Genomic DNA, 20098 nt, shown 5'->3' with positions numbered 1-20098 from the left:
CTTATTTTGTTTTTGTTTTGTACTGGGGATTGAATCCAGGAACACTTTACCATTTGAGCCATATCCCCAGTCCTTTTTATTTTTTTTATCTTGAGACAGGATCTCACTAAGTTGCTTAGGGCTTCGCTAAATTGCTGAGGCTAGCCTCAAACTTGGAATCCTCCTGCCTCAGCTTCCTGAGTTACTGGGATTACAGGCATGTGCCACCATACCTGGCTGGGAAGTGTTTTTTTAACCAAAAACTTCTCAAAACATTACTCTCAATGTAGTTATAAAAACAGAAGACAAAACAAAATAATTTTTAAACGCAAATATATTTAAAAAATTAAAACACCTAAGAAATGCAATCTATACATATGAAAAAGTAAAATATTTATATGCATAACAAGTAGTAGCAACATTGACCATAAGCAGCAGTTAGTGTTTATTTTTTCCTATATTTTGGTTTAACACCACAGTGGTAGTTTATTCTTTTTAGGGAAATTATATAAGGTATAGATAGCATATTATAAGTAAGCTACAGAAGACTGTGTAATTGGAAATTAATTCCAAGTAAGTGTTTCCTCTAAAAACACATTTCTTATTAAACAAATTATTTTAAACTAGTGGACAACAAAATGAGCCTATAATTTAAGCCCAAGATATATAGTTCACTTGCATAAAATTACATATGGCATTTAAAAAGTCTATTTCTAAAATATCAGTAATCAGGCAATTGGGATTTCCACAGGAGATAAATTGCCATTCATTTTATTTTTATGAAGAAAAGGTCTGCTTTTAAGAACATTATAACCATGTTATTAAGAAATGTTAACGTATACTTCAAAAGTCAAAATGGTAAAACATATTCACCAGTATGTTCTTTTACAGGTTGGTATTAGCCCTCAAACAGCATTTCAGGGTGGTTTAAATCTAATAACCACATTTCCAAACAACTTTGGCTTTTAATCTCTTCTAGAAATACATATTACACACACAGATAAGAATTGAAATTTCCATTATAAATGGGAACCTAGTAATACTGATTATCTGAAGATGTAAGTAATAAAGTACTTGGATTGTCTAGTACTTTATTAGAAATACATCTGCTGATTTCACAAAACCAACTTCTCTATATATGCAAAATACTAAAATTTCTGATTTGGGAGAAATAAAATAAAATACAGTGAGTAGTTTTCTCTTAATCTCTAACTGTAAAAATCCCTTTTGCCTATTTATTTGACCCGTCTCTATTCATGCAATTTAATGAGCCCTCAGAAGAATTTACACATTTTTATACAGAATTCACATCTACATCAGTAAACTGCCAGTCCTTTTATATTTTCAGTGCCTTATCAAAATATGGGTAACAAAGTTCTTCATTCTATGAGGCAGGAAGATGTTTTCTAAGAACTTCTTTGGATGATGAAGATATTGTATCTGGAAAGGACACCTCAAATTCTATTAGAAGGTCACCACGTTGGTCAGGATTTTTGGGAAATGGCAGCCCATATCCAATAATTCTTCTTCTCATGCCAGGTTTCACAATATCATTTATTGACATAGGTATGTTTCTTCCATCCATTGTTGGCACATTAATTGAACAGCCACACAATGCCTAAAATGGACCAAATAAAATAAAGTTATCAAACTCTAAAACTTAAAAATCTATGTAAACACATTACCAGGTAGTAAAAAATATATATATATATATTAATGTAAAATTTTAATCCCCAAAAGAATAATAATTTACAAAACGTTTTCCCCATTAGAAAAATTATTTAGGGAAAAAAATGAAAAGTTCTTCAGGTAATACATAATCAGAGATGTTACAAAATATGGGAAGGTAAGGAAAAGGGAAAAGAGAAGTAAAGGATGTCTTTAACAATGTCTTGGAATGAAATGGATAGTTTGAAGTTGCTATTACAATAATCAAGATGCAGAAATTGGAATGCAAGGAAGAGAACAGACTTAGAACTGTAAAGACCAACATGGGAGCAATACCTACTTCTCTGTAAAACCACAGAATAAGAAATACACTTATTTTAGTCAACAAACATTTACTATTTACTACATGCTACACAATTCCTATTTGAACAACAGAGGGACCATGAACAAAGATGCCACCTCAAGGAAAGTACAAGGAACTCACAGAAACACACATACAACTAGCAATTAATAGTGTGAGCACAGAGGTCTTTGTGAGAGAAAGGGCACTCACATTATCACCCTAGTTTCTGTGAATACAGAATGCTTGAGCTAAGCATTGGACCAGTAGTAGGTATTAAGGCAAGTTGAAGAACAACAGTGCTGTGTAGAGTAGAGGTGAGATTATGACAAGAATTATATAAGATAATAATAACAGCAAACTCAGGGAGATACATCTCTAGACAGAAATCAGATTTAAAATGACCTTTTATCTTAAGTCAAGTTTAGACTTTAATGCAGAAATTAGGTAGAGCCATTTGAGAATTTTAGGCAGGACCTAAAATTGACATGACCATATTTCATGGGTTATAATCTATTTTGAGAAATAGTGAAAATAAGAACTTGAGAACTACACTGAAATACTATTATGGTGTTATTTTTTACTATATAATAATTACTACAAAGTATAAATTATTATTGTAATACTTTGATACACCATTATTACTCCAAATTAATAATTTTAGAACACATCTTATCAATGGATTTAAGGCAATGAGATTCCAGAGCAAATCATATAAACCACAATTGTAAAAACAGAGTAGAGTTAATCCACTATTAGGCCTCATCATACATAATTCAGTTTGCACTTAAAACTGACATTTAAATGGTTAAATAATTAAACTTAGAAAACATAACTTCATAAAAAAGATTAAAGGTACTATTGCCTCAGAGAGTCATTATAAGGGTTACAATAAATATGATACACACAAAATAAACGTTAGCTATTATTTAGATTGATTCCCTAACATCAATCAGCTGCATAAATATGTTTGGTCTCAGAATCCTAGGTCCTACTAACTTACCTCCCGTAAACTAATTTTAGCATTATAAATTATATTTGATCCATCTCTTTTAAATTTAGGGTGATCTTTGTCTTTAATAATAAAAACAATGTCTGCTGGAATACTATTTGGTGTTTCATCTCCTTCCCTTGGAAAAGTAATTTTGGTGCCTTCTTTCCACCCTTTTTTAATCTCAATGGTGAGAATTTTGTCCTCAGATCTATAACTCCTCCCATCAGGGTTTAACCTTTTCCGAGAAATCTTCATCCGTTTGGTACAACCATTGTATATTTCTTCAAGTGATACTCTAAGTTCATGAATAACTGGAGGATCTTGTTTGAGACGGGATGGCCCCACAGAATTCCTGTCTCTTGGATATCCATTCATGCTGAATCCAAAGGCACTAAAAGGATCTCCATCTATTTCCATTTCTTCAGAATCTCTACCACCACCCATCCGTCTTCCAAAGAAGATTTCAAAGGGGTTGGAACCTCCAAAAAATGCTGCAAATGTGGCATGAGGATCACCATGAAAGGTGTACCGAAAGGTTCCTCCTTGTCCATCAGTACCTCCTGCTCCTCCTTTCAACCCTATGTGAAGAGATAAGCATGATTACAAAAAAATCTGCAACTCTTGACAGTTAAACTTTCAAACACTCCACTGCTCAGAAACTTTGGCCAAATTGAGTTGCAATTTTTTCAGAAATATCATTATATCTAAATACAAAAAATTCCTGAAAATTCCATCCCAAGTTAAGTTTCTAACTTTCAAAATCTTCCTCCAAATGCTTAGCTTTAATACTTTATTCCTGGGTTGGGGATGTAGCTCAGTGGTTGAAAGTTTGCCTAGCACGCTTGATGTAGTAGTTCAATCCTCAACACTGTACATGCATACAAATACAGTAATTTATTCCTGAATATCTGTTTTATAATCAGTAAGAAACAATTTAAGAATCCCTTTAACTACTGGTGTGGCATACTGAAGTATACAAATTTAAGTTTTTAAAATTTGTCAGTTGAAAGGTGTTTAGTAATCAATGCAAAATCTGAAGCTTTAAGTACCATTATAATCAATAAATACAATCAATAATATGTAGTAGCGTATACATACTAACTTATTTCAGGTCAAGTATTAAGAAAGAAACTCTGCAAAGGGGAAAAATTCTAATAATGAGAACACCCTATGAAAAAATGTTTTTTAGACACTAAAATTGCTATTGTTTTTGTTTTTGCAGTACTGAACCCAGGGATATTCTACCCCTGAGCTAAATCCCAGCCCTTTTCATTTTGTATTTTGAGATAAGGTCTGGCGAAATTGCCCAGGCTAGGCCTGAATTTGAGATTTAACTGTTTTCACCTCCAGAGTAGCTGGGATTACAGGCATGTGCCACCATGCCCAGCCTAAAATTCTTATACCAAAAATTCTTATTCTTATATCTAGATACCAAATTTGTTTATCTAGGCATATCTCATCGTAATATTATTCCAAAAACAAGACAGCTATCAAAAGCTGTAAATATCCCTCCCTTTTAAGGACTGTGACTGGTTATTTCTGTCTATTGTGGACAACTCACTTCAGACTACAGTAGAGTGGCATTTTGCTCAGAGGTTCAAGTAACATGTAGCTCACAAGATTACATATATTTGAAAAAGCATTTTCTAGTACGTGCCAAAGAAAGATTCCACTAAAACCCACAAAACATCATCACAGTGATCTTCTAAGGTGTCAATACTGAGATTAAAATCAGCAAAGTCTCTAAGGCAGCCTTACAGGAATTCCTAACCAAGGGAACAAGGAGAAAAATACAGATTATAAAACTGAAAAACATACAAAATAATTTAAAGTTCCACTAGAAATACTTTGCATGCGCTCAAAGGGAAAGCATATTTCTTATTCTATATTAGCTTCTTCCATTAAAAGGTATATATATGTATTCTACACCATCCTAAAGTCTCAACTGATGTCTAAATTTTTACCTTTATCCATGAATAGAAATCTAAAGAGTTCTAACAATCTGAAAATTGTCAAAACGGAAGGATATAACCAAATAGCAGTTAGGGAAAATCCTTGTAGAAACTCAATGATAAGACTAAGCTGGAAATAACTTTTAAGATGCAGTTCATCCAAATCTCGAGTGTGTGTGTGTGTGTGTGTGTGTGTGTTTACTTATTTTTGTAGTGGGAAATGAAGCCAAGGATACTTTACCATTGAACTACATCCCCAGCCATTTTTATTTTCTTTTATTTTGAGACAACGTCTCATTGAACAGACCAGACTGACCACAAACTTAAATTCCTACCTCAGTCTCCTGAGCTGCTAGGATTACAAGCATGTATCACCATGCCTGACTTTTTTTTTTTTTTTGGCATTACCAGGGACTGAACCCAGTGGCACTCTACCACTGAGCTACATACCCAGCCCTTTTTATTTTGGGACAAGGTCTCAATAAGTTGTCCAAGATGGCCTTTGAACTTGTGATCTTTCTGCCTCTGCCTTCCAAGTAGCTGGGATTAGGCAGGGTGTAGCTCAGAGGTAGGGTACCATGCTCAGCATGTTGGAGGTCCTTTGGTTTGATACCTAGTACCAAAAACAAAATAAAATAAAATAATCCAAATTTCTAAGATTAAAAGCATGTGCTATTGTGCCCAGCTTCCCTTTTATAAATTTTACGAGTACAATTATAATTCCCCATGTTAAAGGTTAATGGCATATTTCTTTAAATGAAAGAATACAAATATTCAAGGTCATAACCAAGTAACTAAAATGAATACTTAAATTATTTCAATAATTTTATCCTCATCACACAGATTTCATAGGGTATAACTATTTATTAGAGAGTTAAGTAAATCAGAGCCTGGAGATGTAGCTCAGTGATAGAGCACTTGCCTATCATGCCTGAGGTCCTAGGTTCAATCCCCAGTATTGTAGGGGAAAAGAATTAAAAAGAGTTAAGAAAATTGGGTAAATTAGCTTGTTTAATCTAAGCCTCTACAAGCCAAAAAATCTAAATGCTTTGGAGCCATAATGGATTCATGGAAAGAATAACATTTTAAGTTATTACATCAGGGGTTTGGCTTTCCCTGAAACCTCTTCCCACTCTGCCAAAAATGGTAACTCAGGATTACTGAGTCCTTAAAAAGATGCATATGTAGTCTGAAGTGTCTTATTTATCGAAACTGTCAAAAGCCTCCAATGCAGCTTTGAGGTTTTCCTAGACATTAAATAGTGAATTATGTGGCTCAGATAAAGAACAGAGCTACTCTAGGCTGAGAAAATTCTATCAAAATTCATGCCACTATTATATAATATGAATTGTTATGCAAGTATCACTTGCAATGCATAGTACTTGAATTATAACAAGCATGTCATCAATTATACAGTTTATCATGTGTAGTTTAACTGCTAATGGAAATTTTAAAAATTCAACTAGATTCCTTTGCCATCCAAAACACTTTCTAGATACTATCATCTCTGTGTGATCAAGAAATGCACTTTAGAAACATTTGCCTATGCTTTAGTATGTCTGCTATTATATAAAAACCAAACAACCAACCAACACATTTGCTCTCTAAAAACAAATATTTGGAATAGTATCCACAGCAATGACTTCCACTAATTAGTTAACTTGATTAAAAGTTTATCAAAAAAATAAATATTAGAGAACAATTAGAATTTCAAGAAAAAAATGATACTATTTAATCCTTACATGAAGGAGACCTAATATGTAAAAATCCAGACTTATATAGCAAGACTTCAGAGTTATAGAATAAGATCCTTTAAAGTTTATTTCACAAAAATCCAACTGACTTACATACTTTTGGAACGTGTAATAATAAATACCAAAGAGATTCTGTTGATTAAACATGTAAGTTAAAGAGAAGAAGCAAATTAGCATAAAGATTAATATACTAAATGTAAATTTGATCACATCAATACTACTGTTTAGCACTTGAAGAAAATTGAGTAAACCATAAGCAATAAACAAAATAAGGAAAGCATAAAGAAAAAGACATGTTAAAGTATGAGAATACTCTAAGATGTGTTACTAAAAATTCTTTTTTAAAAATTTTTTAATGCAAACTTCAGTTCACATTCACTGAACTATTTAGAACTACACCTAAAATTTTCAGGCAAGAGTGGTTCAAATTTAGAATTCCAATTCTAAATTTCTATGGTTCTAGTTTTTGCTTTCAAATGATTCAACTATGGAGAAAATTTAATTTTTAAAAATTGACTGATTTCATACCCTAAAATTAAACCTTTGTAAATATATATTTTGTACAATCAACAATCCACTGGGATGTGGTTGTGGCTCAGTAGTAGAGTGCTAGCCCAGCATGTGTGAGGCCCTGGGTTTGATCCTCAGCACCAAATAAAAATAAAGGTATTATGTCTACCTACAACTAAAACAAAATATTTGAAAAAAAAAATCCACTTATAAGCAGGAGTTGTAGTTCAGTGGTAGAGTGCTTGCATAGCACATGTGAGGCACTAGGTTCAAACCTTAGTCTGACATAAAAAAATTTTTTTAAAAAATCCAAATATGGAATATTACCATCATTCCAAAGAGTTCTGCAGTTCCTATTTGTAGCTAATCCCTATTCCTACCTTCAGCCCTAGGCAAGAAGATCTGCTTTCTTCTCTACAAATTTGCCTTTTCCAAACATTTCATATAAATGGAATCATATAGTATGTAATCTTAATTTATATATGGCTTCTTTTATTTGATACTTTTTAAGGTTCATCCATATTGTAGCATGTTTCAGTAAACTGGTCCTTTTACCTACTAAATAGTACCCCATTGATGTTCATACATTTTCTTTATCCATTAACTAATTGATGGTACTTTTGATGTTTTAAATTTGGGACTGTTACAAACAATGCTGCTATGAACTTTTAGGTACATGATTTGTGTAGATATGTTTCTTCTTTATAGGTTCCTAAGAGTGGAATTGTTGAGTCATATAGTTAAGTTTAAAACATCTTTTTGGGAGGGATACTGAGGATTGAACCCAGGGGCACCTTACCTCTGAGCTACATCCCTGGCCCTTTTTGTTTTGAGACAGGGTCTTGCCAAGTTGCTAAGGCTGGTCTCAACCTCCCAGGTCACTGAGGCAATTACAGGCCTGTGCCATCCTACCTGGCTAAAACAGCTCTGTCTATTTTTTTAAAATAAAGCATTCTAAATTAGAGATATTAGAGATTTTTCAGAACACTAATAAATTAGATCAATGAATCTCTTAATTCCTAAATACATAAATTTAGCAAAAACTCAGATACTTCTGAGTTTATGATTATTTATTTCCACTGTCCCAGCTCCAAGAATATAATAATTAAGGGGGGGGGGGGAGGAGTACATCCAGTACTTACAGTGTCTCCAATAGTCCTAAAATTCAGTATTTTGTTCCTACTAAAGAAATGTATGAAACCAGGACTGCAGGTCAGACAGAACAATAAAAAGCAAAGAGAAAAAAAATGTTTTCCCACACTTTCACAGTGTATCTAAAGGGAATTTGGCAGGGCACAGGGGAGGGAGGAGCTGCTCAGGATCTAACCCAGCACCTATCCATCACTGAGCTGCATTCCAGCCCCTAACAGGATTTTTTAAAGAATTAGTGGGATATGCTGAGTAAAGGACAAATAATAAACGTGATACTTTTCTGGTAAGGAAGAATAATTCTAAAAAAATAATTCAAATACCTTCATTCAACTGTATTTTCAAATAATCTATATCTGTGGAATATTTCTGAATAGGTCAATGTTCTAAAAAAAAAAAAACCAAATCCCCCCCCCCCCCCACACTCTTTCTTTCTATAGCTTATATCAATTATCTGAATTAGGAACAACAACAAAAATATTCAGGGCACACAGATGATCCTCGTTTAATTTTTAAAAATGCACTCACTGATGATGACCAGTAAAAATCAAACCTGGAAAAAAAAATTGACTCAAGAAAAGCACTATTAAGAAGCAATATAGGGCTGGGGAGATAGCTCAGTCGGTAAAGTGCTTGCCTTGCAAGCACAAGGCCATGGGTTCGATTCCCAGCACCACAAAAAAAAAAAAAAGAAAAAGGCAATATAGACAAGAAAACTGTATTCATTTGGTGACTTGAAAATTCTAAAGATAAATATCCTTAATAAACCTGAATCCCTATGGCTCTGTCACAGATATAAACTTCAGCAATCAATGAGATAGATATAGCCAAATATCTCAGATTTAAAGCACGGGAATTTACAGTGCTACTCCATGTTTATGGGCTTTTTTTTTTTTTTTTTTTACAAAATTATAAAAACTTCCTTCAGAAAGAGTAGTAGATTACTGACAGTATCTCGAAATCCTGCTTAACTCTTGAAAAGAACCAAATCATGGTATTCTGAGTAGTATGGCCATAGGGAACATGCACTATTTGTCCCTTTATAGTTACAAGACCTGACATTGCAGATCCTCACCACACTAAAACAAGCAGCATAAACTTCAATTTTTGGCAACTTACAGACCAAAAGGTAAAAAACTCTTTACACACAATCGCCCTGCTTGTCTCTATTTAATTTGTTTGATTCAAAATGAGAAGTCTCTGCTTGGCCTTATTTTAAGAATATATTTCTAATTAGCAAAATTTGATGACATAATGCAATAAAGAAAGCAAAGGGATAACAAAAAGTTTTCATAGCTACAATAATTTAAGACATTTTGAGAGAAAAATTAATAATAAAGTACTTGATTTTAAATTTTGAAAATACCAGGACTTGTAGAAATAAAAAGGTGTTATTGTTGTTGTTAATTAGCGATTTCAAATAGTCTTACTTTATGGCTATATTTATATGGAGATGACAAACAAACTTGATTTAAAATCCAGAATGATAAAAGAAGAATCATAAATTATCCCTATTTATGGTGGTCACTAATATCTGATCACATAATGTAAGAAACAAAAGTATGGCAGGGACAGAAAAGGGAAGTAGTCATGCTTTCCTCCACACCTAGATAGTAAAATTTCAAAATGAATTGTTACCTAAAAGAAATTCAGTAATTGTTCAAACTAGGTGGCCATTTTAGGTCAAAAACTGTATTTCTGGGATCTCATTTTCTTGGCACACAATTACTGTTTACAATTAAGCTAAAAACTTGTTCTGGTATTTTATGACATCAGGAAAATTCTTTCCTCTCCAGGCAAAATGCCAAAAACAACTAGAAGCTAAATGCCTGCGCCTTCTGCTTCTAAGACAGACGATTCTGTCTTGTTCAGTCTAAACTAGCCTTGTTTTAAGAAAGGAAAAAAAAAGAAAAAAAAAAAAAACAAACTTCTGTTTGTTTTTTGTGAATAAAAGATAAAGTACCCAGAATTTGAACATCTAATCTTAAAATTTTAAAATCATTATTGATTCTGGCAGAAAATTCATTGGAAAACAAAACAGGTTGCATAAGACTTTTGACACAATTCATTGATGTACATGGGAATTTAAGGTTTCTGTTTAAATACACAATGTTAACAACAGAAGTCTAATGGTAGAATATATATAATACAAAATGCTAAAATCCCCTGTAAAAGGCAAACAAGGACATTTCATTCATAGCTATGCAATACTCATTCATATAATCAGGGATGAAATCTTGTTTTTAATCTATTACTTATTTCAACATGTCTGAGGATCTAATTTAATGATAACCACAGAGTAAGAAAGGAAAGAGAGATGAAGAAATAGAAAGATACACACAAAATACTTACCTTCTTCCCCAAACTGATCATATATTTCTCTCTTTTTAGGATCACTCAACACTTCATAAGCTTCTGCGACCTCTTTAAATTTTTCCTCTGCTTGAGGAGATTTGTTCTTGTCCGGATGAAATTTGAGGGCTTGTTTTCGGTAAGCCTTTTTAATATCTTCATCTGAAGCTCCTTTTTCAATTCCCAAAATGCAATAATAGTCTTTCCCCATTTCGAATGCCTTGAAATGAACTTAGATTTCCCTTTGTAAAAGAAAACAGCGTCCCCAGTCTTAGCAATATGATTCTAAGAAAAATAAACCAAGCTGGGTATTTTAAAAGTTAAAGCAAATCAGCAATTTAGCTAGCTGTCTTAAGGCAACAAGCAGACAGCGTCTCTGTGTTTAATTCCTTCCCAACAGCTCACTTACAGATAAATATACACTACACAGGAGACGGCCTCCTTCTGGATCCTCCCATTTTCACTACGTGTCTCTGTACTTTCTAGAACAGCAAATGCTACAGGACGTCACTTTCCCAGCTGCCTCTAGTCAAAGTACTGAGCTATGTTTTCTCCTCCTCCATGATTAACTATTCATTTTCCTTCTGGCTCTATCATTTTTATTTCCTATTTAAGAGTCCAAGTAGATTTAACAAACCATATTTCAACATGGACTGTCATAATCACATATTTATTTACTCGGTTCTAGGTGGAAAAGACACAAAAATAATTATAGCCATTAAGAATTCCATGTTATCAAGTGATTATACAAGTACCCTGACTCATTATTTTAGGTATTTGAATTTCAAGTCATTCAATTGCAAAACATACAATACTAAAATGTAGGTTTTTAAATTTTTTCAAATAATTTGCTTCATTAAAAAAATTCCTGGAGTTTATCAATCAGAAATTCGAATTAGTATATTCAATTTCACATTGTAAAAAGGCTATATCATGAAGTTAAAAAGCAGTATTTTTTTGGGCTGGGGAGATAGCTCAGTCGGTAGAGTGCTTGCCTTGCAAGCACAAAGCCCTGGGTTCGATCCCCAGCACCGCACAAAAAAAAAAAAAAAAAAGCAGTATTTTTAAATGAAGACTTAAATGATCTGAACTATCTTTTTGATTTTTTGTAGTATATAAGAATTAACAGCTCTAGGAAGCCAGTATTTATTTGTAAAAGCTTAATACCTGAATTTAGTTATTTCAACTAAAACAGCATGACTCACTCCCCCACTACACTGTATTCCTGGGGTCACTATTTAAGGAATTTTTGTAATGCAGGAAAGTTAGGAAAAAAGGTGTCAGGTTACAGATAGTACAAGCTCATGTTCCTTAATAAGATCAAACTAAAAATCTAGATATGCTATTATTAAAAGGGCAGTAATATGGAAGTATTTTTTCCTTTTCAAACACATTTCCCCTAATTAGAAATATATACTCATTGACAAAGATTTTGGAAAACACAGAAGATAAAATAAAAATCTCCCCATCATACCACTTTAGGTAATCCTGTTAAATGTTAGTATATCTCCTAATCCCTTCTTCTATGAATATTGATGGTTTTCTGATATATTTATATATCCTCTGATGCCTGTTTTCTCATATATTTTTTAAGTTTATGAGACATATTTTCATGTATATAACTCATCTTTTATTTATATGGTTTTCTCATCTTTTCAAAAATGTTCTCATTTCTCTTTTTTTTTTCCTTTTCTTTTCTTTCTTTCTTTCTTTTTTTTGTGGGTGGGGGCATGGGTCAGTTTGGTTTGGTTTTTGTGGTGCTTGAGGATCAAACCCTAGGTCTCACACATGCTAGGTAAATACTCTATGACTGAACCCCCATTTCTAATATAATATTGAAATGATGGATTACGAAGAAAATGTCAAAAGAAATGTATCAAGTTCATACCCAGTGTCTATAAACATGAGGAAAAAAAAAAACTTTTAAGAGGTCTAAGGTATAGCTCAGTGGTAGGGTTCTGGCCTAGCATGTGCAAGTTCCTCATTTCAATCCCAGTACCCTGCCCCCCACAAAACATTATGAGGAAAATAAAATAGACATTATGTTTAGAATATAATGAAAAGGTCAGATGTGGTGGCGCACACCTGTAATCCCAGTTACTTGGGAGGCTGAGGTAGGATATTCACAACTTTCAGGCCAGCCAGCAACTTAGCCAGCCCTGTCTCAAATTTTTAAAAAAGGACTGGGGATATAGCTCTGTGGGAGAATGTCCCTGGGTTCAATCCCAAGTATCACCACTAAAAATAACAACAACAATAATAACAAAAAGGAGATAACCATGTCTGAAAGAAATGGTAATTATAAAAGGAAAAGAAAGGGAATTACCTCCTCTACTGTATGGGCCAACAATGATGACTCAGCACTTCTTTCTGAATCGTTTATCTTTGCACATTTTAACAGCTATGATCTCCCATTTCTCAAACCTCTCCACTTTAAAAACACCTTGGCATTGGAAATTTCTAACTTAGTATAGGTTACAGAGATTTGTCAGCTATTTAGCATGCTTTTTACTCTCATCAAGAAATAATTAATGTGAAAAGATACCTTTCAAATCCAAAACATTTAGGGAAAAATATTAATATTCAAAGTCACTGAAAGACTCCTATTTTTAAAAAGCATATTGTCAAGTTGGAAGTCAGTTCAAGGATCAGTATCTACAGTAGATTAAAAAACATAATAAAAATTTCCAATGATATTTCTTTAAATATTCATTACTAAAGGAACACTGACATTACTGTCTACAAAATACATGAAATTGTTCTTTTAGATAATGGTGGGATAAAAAAACAACAACACTTATCTGATTCAGTCATTTTGAGAAAGCTAGAAATATGACAAGGTCATGACATATTAAATGATTTTAGATCCCAAAGTTTAGGTCTTTCACATATATTTATAGATGGAATGAAACATAGCTCTCTAGACTGCAAAAGGGTAAAAAAAGATTTTTCACATTTCTTCAAATATTATACATACACAAAAGAATCATAGTGGTTAAGTTGAAAAGCAAGAATTCACCTCAACTTGGATATTTCAAGTTAACAAAGAAGCAGATATAATCTTATTTCAAGATTACTAAAGAAAATAAAACAATCTGGCTAGGTTATGGCAAAATGAGCAGGTAACTGCATACTCTCAGCTTTGTAAATTTTTATAAATAATTCTTTCAAACATTTGCCAACAGTCATTAAGAAGCCATTAAACATGATTTTTAGGAGCTATAAACAATCCTTAGGCAACAATTCAATGATAAAAATAATTATATGTCCAGATAAAAAAAGTTCAAAGACAAAAATAATTATATATCCATATAAAATAGTTCAAAGATAAAAATTATATATATATATAAATATACACATTGCAAACAGATGAAATAGAGTAATGGATCAATGTGATTAATAAATAGTACATTGGAAACATTTCACTCTCGCACTCACTTTTTCACTTCTCTACCACTATGTTGAAAATCCATTACACAATCCCTTTATATTAAATTTTGGCCAACCAAGTTTTTATGAGATGAATATGGGAATTTTTTTAATAGGGGAGGAATTGCCATCCTTGCAAATAATTATCATGACAGAAATAGGAAGAATCTATAAAGGGAACAGCAATGACGGCCTTTAGGGAAAATGGAGAAGAGATGTGATCAAAGTTTATTTAATAAATGTGTTTTTAAAAGTAAAAATAAGGCATGTAGTAGCAGTTTGGGAGGCTGAGATAGGAGGATCGCAAGTTCAAAGCCAGCCACATCAAGTTAGCAAAGCCCTAAGCAACTTAATGAGATCCTGTCTCAAAATAAAAAATAAAAAGGGCTGGGGATGATGTGGCTCAGTAGTAGAACACCCCTGGATTCACTCCTCAGTACCAAAAAAATAGTTACCTTTCACTCAGGAAGTTTAACTTGGCATAAAGCATTAACATAAACACCAGATTCATCCTCAAAATACTCAGACATCCTACAAGATCGTATCACCATCCAGGCCTTTTTTCAGATCTTTATTTCAGAATTTTAGTCTCACAGTGCCAAAAAAAAAAAAAAAAATTCTAAGCCTTCCCCATGATAACATTTATATAATACTTTACAGTTTATAAAACACTTCCATTGTCCTAATAATACCTTAACAGACATTGTTCTAATATTACCTTATGATTAAGGTGTATGAGGTTGCATTTATTCTAATCTATGGCCCATTTTTCAAACAATATCTAAATAATTACCTAATATCAAATTACTGGACATCTAATAATTACTGTCATCTATATGTTATACTTTAAGAGACTTCAAGCACTAAGAGTCATCATTGCCAAGGATTTCTGTAGGAATAAATACTTGATGTAAGTTTGGAAACTGGTCTCTATAAATTCTCATTCCTGTGGAAAGGCTTTAGATTTTGAGCGCAATAGTTAAAATACCTATAATATTTGCCCTGGTTATAATCACAACTTTTTTTGGGGGGAATGGAGAAATTTTGAAGAGCTTCACTTTTTATCCCATTAGGTTACAAGAGAGAAGATGTAAACTTCAGTTTAAATTGTTCACTGGGTATGCTGGCACATGTCTGTAATCCTAACTACTTGGGAGACCACCTAACTACTTGGGAGACCAAGACAGAAGGATCTCAAGTTCGAGACCAATCTCAGCAACTCAGCAAGACCCTGTCTCAAAGTAAAAAGATAAAAAGAGCCGGGGATATAGCTCAGTGATTAAGCACTCCTGAGTTCAATCCCCAGTACCAAACCAAAACAAACAAAAATGATGCTTCAGTCAACAATGGACTGGGCCACATATATGACAGTGGTTCCTTAAGACTATATATCATCTTGTAATATCTAGTAATATCCATGTTAGTTTATGGAAATACATTCTATGATGTTCACCCAATGTGAATTATTATTTCTCAGAACATATCCCCATCACTAAACAATGATCGTATCAAGAAGAAATGTATTCAGCTCTCCTTTTCCATTTATTCCCTATAGGCTTCAAAAGATGTTTAGTTCTTTTGAAGCCTATAGTTAATAATCAAATTCAATAAAGTTTAATTAGAGTGAACAATTAATGACCAAATAAATGCTATTCAATTATTATGAGAGCTGGGAGACAAACATAGCATAGAGGAAAAAAGCATAAAACTTGGAATGAGAGGATTTGGTTCAGTTCTTAGATTTGGTATGTAGATACCCATATGAGTTATGGAAGTCATGTATTTCTCTGAGTCTCAATTCCCTTATCTATAAGTAGCTAACATCAACTCCACTGGACTGACATAAAGACAGAAAATACTATGACGGGGATTTACGAAAAAGTGAAATATTGTACAAATGTTGATTATCATACTGACTTTGGACTGGAATGGTGAGAATGGGAAAGCCTTCAGAAAAGAAAAATGTTTAAGGGCTGCCGGTGTAGATTAGTGATACAGCATATGCTTAGCATGTATAAGACCCTGGGTTCAAGTAGGCATAGCATCAAAAAAAGAAAAAAAAAGATGAGCAAGCTCTTGAAAGATTACTAGATTTTAAAAGAAAGAGAAGAAGCAGGAGAGAGTTGCAATTTGTACCAAAACACAAAGCCCACAGGCAAAAGTATAAAATATATTCCATATAGCAAAAGACTGATCTGGTTAAAAGAAGTTTAGGGAGGCTTACCTTAAGAAGTTGACAAAAAAAAGTTATGATCAAATTGTTAAGAGTTTTGAATGTCATTTTGTTTGATGATTGCTTGTTATTCATGTTATTTAAAAAAAAAAAAAAAAAAGTGGCTCTTGTTACTTCAAGAATTGGGGATGTAGCTATAGAGGACTTGCCTACCATTCAAGAGGCCCTGGGTTCCATTCCCAGTACTACAAAAAAATAAAATAAAGTGCTATTTCAATGGTTTGTTCTTTCACAAACCTGAAGCCACAATCTATTTTGAAACCAGTGAAATTACTCCTTTGGTTTTCTTAGTAAGGTGAATCAATCTTATAAAAAATTACATTAATATTTGTAAACTTCTAAAAGCATGTATAAAATATATCAAACTAACTTAAATTTCTCAGTACTTCAATTGCATGTGCTAGGCAAGTGCTCTACCACTGAGTGCTACATTACCAGCCCAGTTTTCCCATTTCAATACATTCTTGTTGCTTGATTTTATAATACTTTCCCTGCACAAAGCATTATAATATACACATTTAATTTCACTGATTTATTGGTCTTCAAAAAAAGAACTAAAATGAAAATTTACAAAATTTTTTAAAAGTATATGCCTTTAAAAACGAAGGTAAAAGTAATATTGCTTTAAGAAGTTTATTAAAACTACTAGTTACCTACAGATACTCAGGAGTCAGAAATATTTTATATTTAAAAATTATATTTCCTTTTTGGGAGTACAGAACTGACTTATTCTGATATTCAAATTATTATTAAATACATTTAAATATATCCTAATAAAAATTCCAACCTACAACTAGTATATATTATTCTCTTTTAAGATAAGTCACAGAAAAGTTTACAAGCTAGTAAACATAGAGGCAGCTAATAAACTTTCTTACATTTTGGAAAACATTTAAAATGTTTTCTTTAATTTTCAACATTGAATTAGAAGCTGAAAGAAACTACAGCATTGCTAGATTATTTTAAAAGGGTCTTGATAAATTCATATTTGACTATAACACTTTATGTTGAAGGTTCACATAATCTAAGGCATGCTGTCCAAGAGAAATATAAAGCAAATTACAAATGCAAGCCATGTATATTAGTCATAGATTTCTAGAATTCATGTTTTTAAAGTAAAAAAACTGTGACATTAATTTTAATAGTATATTTAATTTAACCCAGTAAATCCAAGAATTACCACAGCAACATGTGACTAACATACAAATTGTCAGTGAGATACTTTACATGCTCCTTTGGAGACTAAATCTTTGAAATCAGTCTGTATTTTACACTTATACAACACCTCAGTTTGGATAACCAAATTTAAGAAGTTTATTAAAAGTCTCACATAGCTAGTAGCTACTGTATACAAAGTACAAATATACCGATTCCTTCTAATCACCAGTGGTAATGATCAGATTTTTCAGAAATCTTAGCCTATGAATTTATCAAACATTTACATTTCTCACTTGCATTTTTACTTATAAAACAGTATTCTATTTTTCCTTTTACAAAAAAAGATGAAATTTTTTTCAAACAATTTAAAGTTATGTAGTAGGAATGGCTCTATTTACATATGCTCAGTTGACAAATATTTTCATAATGTTCCAATTAAAGCAACACTAGGACTTTATGTGATTTTCACTTTCCTTTTTTGAGTTTCTTGTTTCATACATGGACACAGAAGGCCTCTTAATTGGATGGTCAGAAGAAAGTAGTATGTGACTAAAGTGAAACCAGCAGCTCCTAAGACAATAGTACAGAGAAAATGGGAGAAAAATGTCTGTAGCACAAGAGATGAGCAGGGGAAGAGGATATGCTGCTATTTCACCAAACTGTTAGGCTCTTAGCCAAGACAGCAACAAACTGATTAGCAAGTTTGTTTAGCTCTCCAATCGTTTACAAATGTAAAATGACTTCTTTTAACTTAAATTGGTACATTTTAATTACGAATTATCTTTATGATATATCCTGAAGCCATAATTAAACTACTCCTATGACACAACTATGATTCAAAGACTTTATTGACAGCTACCAAAAATAATTATTAGAATGTTTATAAAAATAAGCCAACATATTCTGTAGTATTTATCAACTACTATAGAAGTAGATCACTAATTCAAAATACAATGAGCTCAAATTACTATTATTGCCTAAAGTAGTACATCTGTAGATTTAAAAATTAAGATTTCTAAATTAATGTTAAGTACATGAGTTTTAATATTTGGGTTTTTAATGTTTAAAAAAGTCTTATCTATACTAAATCAGAACATCAAGGCAAGCTTTATCAAGACCCAACTGTTACACTGTTGCCTGTGCCATGAAGGATAAAGTAGAAGACACAGTCCCTAGCTCTTAAGAGGTTTATACTATAACTATGGTAAATACTACTACTATCGCTGCTTTTGCTATATAGTGGCAGTGTTAAAATAGTTGAAGCAGAGACTGTATAGCCTACAAAGTCTAAAATACAAACTCTCTGGCCCTTAACAGGAAAAGTTTGCTGACTCCTGTTTTATATAAACTATTTTTGATAGAGGAAGAGGATAGTCTAAAAAAAGCACTAAACACAATAAAATTTTATTTTGATCTGGCAAATTTTTCTAAAACTCTGGATTTTACTATAAGAATTCAGAAAATAAAAGTTCAAAGTTTTCTTGCTAGATCAATAAAATAAAATTTGTAAACTAATTCTTTTTTAATTTTTTAGTTGCAGATTGACACATACCTTTATTTATCTATTTATTTATTTATTTATTTATTTAATGTGGTGCTGAGGATTGACCCAGGTACCTCACCGTGCTAGGCAAGCACTCTACCACTAAGCCACAACTCCAGCCCCCTAAAATTTGTAGATTAATTCTTAACCTGGACATGTCTGCTAAGGAGACTATATTAGAATATTTGAGGTATGAGATAAGATGTTTATCAAAAGAGAGTATACATGTTACAAAAAACTGAGAAAGCTGGGCTGGTGGTGCATGTCTGTAATCCTAGGACTTGGGAGGCTAAGGCAGAAGGGACTTCAGTTGAAAACCAACCTTAGCAATCAAGGTCCTAACTTAGTGAGACTCTGTCTCCAAATAAAAAAAAAGGGCTGGGAATGTAGCTGAGAGGTTATGTACCCCTGTGTTCAATCCTTCGTACAAAACAAAATTCTGAGAAAGCTGCTTTAATAATCATACTGTTTTGCTCAGTTTAACCATTCCCATCAAACTCTTCAAGTACTGGCCATAAGTGATTTTGGCCATTTCCCAAAATTATGTTTACCCTGAAAGCAGTTGATTCTCATTATTTGCCACTGTTATATTGTATAAAATTGCAGGGGATGTTGAATTAGCAAATTCTGAATCATTACTTTCTCAGGAAATAGGTTTCTAACAGACGCTGATCACATCTTTTATCAACCAAAAATATGTAACTTATTTTATATGTGTTTCTGTTTTAAAACTCCTCATTTAATATATATTGTTGATTTATTGACATTAACTCATGGTCAACAGCACTATAAATCATGCCTAGACACATCACAGACTGTAGGAGGCAGTACTGGGGATAGAACCCAGGGGATTGAACCCAGGGCCTGTGCGCAAACTAGGCAAGCTCTGTATCACAGAGTTACAAACGCAGGCTTTTCTTTATTTTATTTTGGCCAGGCTGACCTCAAACTTGCAATTCTGGGGCAGTCTCCTGAGTAGCTAGGATTACAGTTCTAGGTCATAACATCATAGCCTTTTTGCACTTAGGAATATTTAG

General features: G+C 32.7%; 1 protein-coding gene across 4 annotated transcripts in view; it reads right to left on the bottom strand.

The window, feature by feature from the left end:
- Window positions 1-295: 295 nt before the first annotated feature.
- DNAJB4 (DnaJ heat shock protein family (Hsp40) member B4) overlaps window positions 296-20098 on the bottom strand; it is a 34885-nt gene continuing 15082 nt past the window's right edge. For 2 of the 4 annotated variants that reach the window (XM_079138040.1, XM_079138041.1), the window contains exons 3-5: window positions 10699-10940; window positions 2991-3559; window positions 296-1597 (exon numbers count right to left, since the gene is read on the bottom strand). In XM_079138040.1, the coding sequence (XP_078994166.1) occupies window positions 1364-1597; window positions 2991-3559; window positions 10699-10909 (1014 nt within the window). In that variant the 5' untranslated portion in view covers window positions 10910-10940 and the 3' untranslated portion in view covers window positions 296-1363. Of the gene's footprint in view, window positions 1598-2990; window positions 3560-10698; window positions 11212-20098 lie in introns of those variants that run through there. The other 2 variants (XM_079138039.1, XM_079138042.1) reach the window with 2 other exon arrangements.

The sequence above is a fragment of the Sciurus vulgaris genome (genome assembly GCF_902686455.1).
Source record: "Sciurus vulgaris genome assembly, chromosome: 1".
NCBI lineage: Eukaryota > Metazoa > Chordata > Mammalia > Rodentia > Sciuridae > Sciurus > Sciurus vulgaris.
This window is presented reverse-complemented; position numbering and strand designations above follow the sequence as displayed.